Source organism: Salvelinus sp. IW2-2015, unplaced genomic scaffold, assembly GCF_002910315.2.
Source record: "Salvelinus sp. IW2-2015 unplaced genomic scaffold, ASM291031v2 Un_scaffold8077, whole genome shotgun sequence".
Lineage (NCBI taxonomy): Eukaryota > Metazoa > Chordata > Actinopteri > Salmoniformes > Salmonidae > Salvelinus > Salvelinus sp. IW2-2015.
Genome location: NW_019949337.1, coordinates 1 through 5,437, shown reverse-complemented (window position 1 = coordinate 5,437; position 5,437 = coordinate 1). Strand labels below are relative to the sequence as shown.

Here is a 5,437-nt window from a genome sequence, read left to right as displayed (position 1 = left end):
ATTGATTTGGCTCATTGTCTTGGTCCCATAACCCACAATGTGGCATTGAACACTCCTTATTCGTACGTCAGATAGATATTTACTAGTCTCTTTTTTATTCTTAAAAAATGGATATCTGCGTACTGGACACACAAAGGCAACCTACTCAACTAGTCATATGGGCGTTATCGGTTGGCGGGGTCAACTTTTCAAAGTGGCTCTTTCACTCAGACATTCCAAACGTTCTCATAGAAGGGATTGGTCAATGAAAAGTAGTAATTCAGGTAGCCCTAATCTATGGATTTTAAGCTGACTGGGGAATACAGATGACTGTATGCATCTGTGGTCACAAGATACCTTAAATAAAAACTAGGGGCGTGGATCAGAAACCAGTCAGTTAAAATCATGGTGTGCCCACCAATTGCCTCTCACATGACCACACTCTCACTTGCACATAGTAGTTGGGAGCAGGTGTTGTTTGGAAAATTGGTGGCCTGGTGGAAATGTTGCTCCTAACCTTCCCGGACCCATCGGCTGTGCGACGTTGTAGTGTTGTTCAGTGGCGGTGAACTCGGGGGAACATGCTGTCGTTACTCCGTCGATCCAGAGGCATCCCAAACACTTGGTCAGGCCCTGGTAGAGGAAGTTTCATGGGGCTGGACCGAGGTCCCATGGCCGATACGGAGCCATCTGTTCAGCGCTGTTGCGTCCTAGTAAATCGGTGTGTTCACTAGATCCTTGCAACATGGGGCCTCGGCACTATCAATTGCGTCTGAGAGGACTCTCGTGTGCCTAGGGTGGATGGCCATCGTAGGCATCGCATATGGACGCTAGAGATATGGGGCTCAGGGATCTCAATATACGGTGAATCTCTGCTGCATTCATGATTTGTCGAGTGGTTGCATACTAAGAGTAGCGACTATTGTATTCTTCGTGTACAACTATAGCTTATGCTGCGCATGACGATAACCCACTCCGGCCACGGTAGTTCGATGGGGGCACTCTGTTTCACTAGAGCGTGCTGATGTTACAACAAATTTGTGAGTCACCTCTGGTATAGCATTTGGGGCTGGGATCTCTGATTTCATGCTCAGATGTGGATAACCTCAATCAGGTAAATCAACTTTATAGATTGCCCCCTCGTCTAAACTTATGCTTCATTGCACTAAAATCTGATCCACCTAACTTTTAGTTTGCTTTTGTGCTACCTACGAGTCACTCACTTAATTGTCGCTTAGCAATACCCAAGGATTCTTCCCTCTCTAAGAAATCCAAGATTCCAATCCTGATTCCTACTTTGATACCCATCGATCTCCGACGTACGTTTAGATCAACTGGTCACTTATCGCTTATTGATCCCGCACTAAATATTTGATCCGAACCTCTAAATAGCTGCTCGGTCTGCTAATCTGTTCTCACAATCTAAAATCGCATAGCGGCTCACGCTAGCTTCAATACTAATTTCAAATTGATTGAGAACAAGTAAGAATTGGTGTTTGAATTACGTGCTGAAGGTGCTGTAGGACTATTATTTTACTTGTATATTTGCTTCAATCTTCACTAAGACTAAACAGAGGTCCCCTTCATTGTTCCAGTCTTAAGGCTTTCTATAATCAGAATTATCAAAAGCAGGTAAAGAGGCTCAGGAAACATATCTTAAATTCACATTAGAGACCTAAAGAAATAATACACTTCCATTTTTAATGCACTTCTGCTCAGCCAAGCCCTCATACTTGTTTCACAGTCAGCACYAAACGGGAAAGGGCTATTCTCATGTTGTACATTTCACAACTCTGTTTCCTGATTTGAGGCATTGTGTTTGTAGAAATTCCTCTCCGTGACTTGACTTTCTTTCTCTCCKGTGCTAGTGGGATACGTATATATTTGATTACCTTTAGGATGTTGCAGGCTCAACTCTTCTCTCTCGTCTCTGTCATTACAGGTAGGCCAAACTCCAGTTTTACCTATTTCTATTCACATCCASTTTTTCATTTTGGTGAAACATTCCTATTTAAGCMTTAGCATTCTTGAATCATTTGGAAATAAAGGAATTATCCATCTTTACTGTTGTAATATTGATGAGTATATGTTTATACAGTATCATAAGAGAMGATTTGTTGATCCTTTGGGTAGTGACGTGTGTTTAAATAAAGTACAACAGAATATCAACAAGGAGCAATAGATTGCCTATTGAACCAATTAGAATYCAAGTTTAAAAAAACACTTGAGATCAGAAAAAACAAACATGAAATATCCATAATATGGTTGATTTCTCTAATTTCTCTAATTGTGAACTAATATTCCTCCCACTAGGCACCTTCTCACAACAGTGGTTCATGACAGTTCCCCCTGTAGTGAATAGCACCATAGGAGGAGATGTGGTCCTACCCTGCTCCTTCACCCACCCCAAGCAACAAGACTACTCCAAAGACATCACAGTTCAGTGGATCACCAGACAATTCCATGATACGCCCTTCTTCCAATGCAAGGTGACAAATGTTACTATGGGTGGAATGAATGAATGCTCAGTTCCAGAGTCATACCAACGCTTCTCAGTCAAAGGAGACCCTAAGCAGAGGGATCTCTCTCTCCTCATCAGAGATCTGGCGGTCACAGACAATGGAGTATACTTCTGCAGAGTGGAGCTGGACTATTACTGGGGTGATGGGAAGTGGCAGACTGCCAGCGGCACACAGCTCAATATCAATGGTAAAGGTCTCACTACGTTGTCAGCAATAAAATATGTTTTATTGAGGGTCTGGTGGTCTAGGAAAATGAAACTCTTTACCAAAATGATACTCATGCAAGGTTTGTGCTTTGTCCCTAGCTAAGGCCCAGATTCTCAGCCTGTCTTGGGTAGAGGCGTCCCTCGGACCAGGCAACGGGAGCCTCAGCTGTGTAGTTGAGGGGAACCCCCCATCCACCATCACCTGGTTCTCCTCCTCTAAGGGCAACATAGACCCAGGTGTCAGCATCATAGGAACCCACCCATTTCAGTGGACAGTTCAATCCCCTATTCAACCAGGAAGTGTACACCTGCAGGGCAGAGAACAGCCTGGGGAGGGCAGAGAGACGGTTCCCCCCTGGACCCACTGTGCTGACCGTAGCCCTCTCTGTGTGTGGGGTCCTGCTTCTGCTGCTGCTCCTTGGYGGGGCTTTATTTAACCTGAGAAAAAGAGGTAGGTGATCTCTGTAAGAAAATAAATACTAGTTAAGATATTATATTTTTGGTGTATTTACAGATTCATATACTATCTCTGGTCTTTTCCAAAAGGATACCTGAGATACTGCAATTCAGAAAAGATTAAGCAGCAATCTGAGTTGTGCACAGATCCTGCTATAGGTAAGRGGTCTTACTCTTTTCTAGACAATCTGAGTCTTTGAATAGTATTTCTGATCAGTAATAATTTTTCCTCKGAGTTTGAGTTGAAAGCCAGTTTAAGTTGTAAGCTATTCAGTACATTTTTACATTTTTGTAATTTAGCRGACGCTTTATCCAGAGCGACTTACAGGAGCAATTAGGGTTAAGTGCCTTGCTCAAGGGCACATCGGCAGATGTTTTACCTAGTTTGCTCAGGGATTCGAACTGGCCCAACACTCTTAACCCGCTAGACTACCTGCTGCCTATCTCCACACATATGCTTCCCTATGTACCACTCCATCAACTTTACTTGTCTACGGCCCACTCATTGTCTGTGTATTCTACACCCTCTTCTCCCGTCTCCTTCAATCCCTGCCTGCTGTCCCAACTACACCTCTGTAGAAGTGGGCAACATAGATCGGGTCCAGTATCGAGTCTGAGCATAGCTCTTCATGTCCTCTCATTCAGTCATAAACTTTGTGCGTCACAGCAGTTTACATTTGTACATGTTACTTCCCTGTTTCTAAAGCTGTGGTCAGTGAATCCTCTATCTACGCCAATGTCTCAGAAATGGGTGAGTGGACAAGACCGTAAAGGATTTGCTGATGGTTCAGATCTGTAATGTGTCACATCGTTTATTACTGTCGTTCTCTGCACAAACAGAAAGCCCACAGTCGTTGCATAAACATGATTCACCAGAAGATGGCGACATGGAGCTAAATCTGGTATACGCAACCATTCAACTGAACACCACCACTCAATGTAAGTATTCAATTATTGCAATTTTGGGCCATGAATTCCATAGGTATACCACTAAGTACCAGAACCAGCTCAGATAAGCTTGTGAAATTGCCCTCTTTTCTTTTAAGCACCCCAAAGAAGCTCTCGTGTCCCCATACCAGATGAAGGTGAATTATTTTTTATCCTTGACATAGTGCTTTTCTTGAAAGTGACACAAGAAAGTCTAAGATTGCATAATAAAGCTGAAACAGCAATGTCCTTAACACGACATAACATGATATAATGCCAACCCTTCACTCTTCATTGTCATTCCATTATTCTGATTATGCTGTCCATTGTCATTTCAGGTGTCCACTATGCTATTGTGAGGGTATGCTAGGGTGAACTGCCGAGGCACCACAGAGAGAATGCAACTCTAGAGGTATGTCATAATGAAACTGACCTCCCTCATTCTGACAGACATTTCCCAAGACACCTTCAAAAAAAATCTACGAGAGTTTGGCAGTCAGTCTTATTGCCATTGTTCACAACATTGGGACAACTTGGTAGATTTCGTTTTTATATTGTTATTCTTATGGAAGTGTTATTGTAACTGTATTGTTATTCTAATTGTCAAAAATGTTACTCAATAACAACTGTTATTGTTCTGGAGCGCCATTACATCATTATACTTCTGGGTTTCCTTTCAAAGAAGTGAAGCGTTCCTTTTAAACACACGTCACATGAACCCAAAGAGGAACTCCAGTGCAGTCATTCGCCTCAACCTCCACAGAACCAGCTGATGCTATCTGGGCAAAACTTGAGTGTACCTGTGGTTGAGTGTGGTCAACCACCGGCTCTGCAAGGAACTCTGTAATCCAACTACTGAAGGGTTTTCTCATATTGGTGTATAATAATAATAATAATATTCATAATAATACATAGTATTTATATAGCATTTTTCAAGGACGCAAAGTCGCTTGGGTCCATGTCCATGTTCTTAACATGTGGTGCATCACTAAACGAAACTAAACGCCCCTGCAGAAACCATGAAGCAGAAAGCGTGTGGTGCATCACTAAACTAAACGTCCCTGCAGAACCATGATGCAGACAGCGTGTGGTGCATCACTAAACTAAACGTCCCTGCAGAACCATGAAGCAGAAAGCATGTGGTGCATCACTAAACTAAACGTCCCTGCAGAACCATGAAGCAGAAAGCGTGTGGTGCATCACTAAACTAAACGTCCCTGCAGAACCATGAAGCAGAAAGCGTGTGGTGCATCACTAAACTAAACGTCCTGCAGAACCAGAGCAGAAAGCGTGGGTGCATCACAATAACTAAACGCCCCTGCAGAACCATGATGCAGAAGCGTTGGA

General features: G+C 43.1%; 1 protein-coding gene across 1 annotated transcript; it reads left to right on the top strand.

Annotated features, from left to right (window-relative positions):
• Nucleotides 1-1,797: 1,797 nt before the first annotated feature.
• siglec15l (sialic acid binding Ig-like lectin 15, like) lies at nt 1,798-4,502 on the top strand. The gene is given in 9 exon segments (XM_070442344.1): nt 1,798-1,921; nt 2,293-2,688; nt 2,807-2,970; nt 2,972-3,158; nt 3,254-3,322; nt 3,870-3,914; nt 4,004-4,102; nt 4,210-4,248; nt 4,429-4,502. Coding segments are annotated over 9 exon segments (1,074 nt in total). The 5' UTR covers nt 1,798-1,878; the 3' UTR covers nt 4,461-4,502.
• The last annotated feature ends 935 nt before the right edge of the window (nt 4,503-5,437 follow it).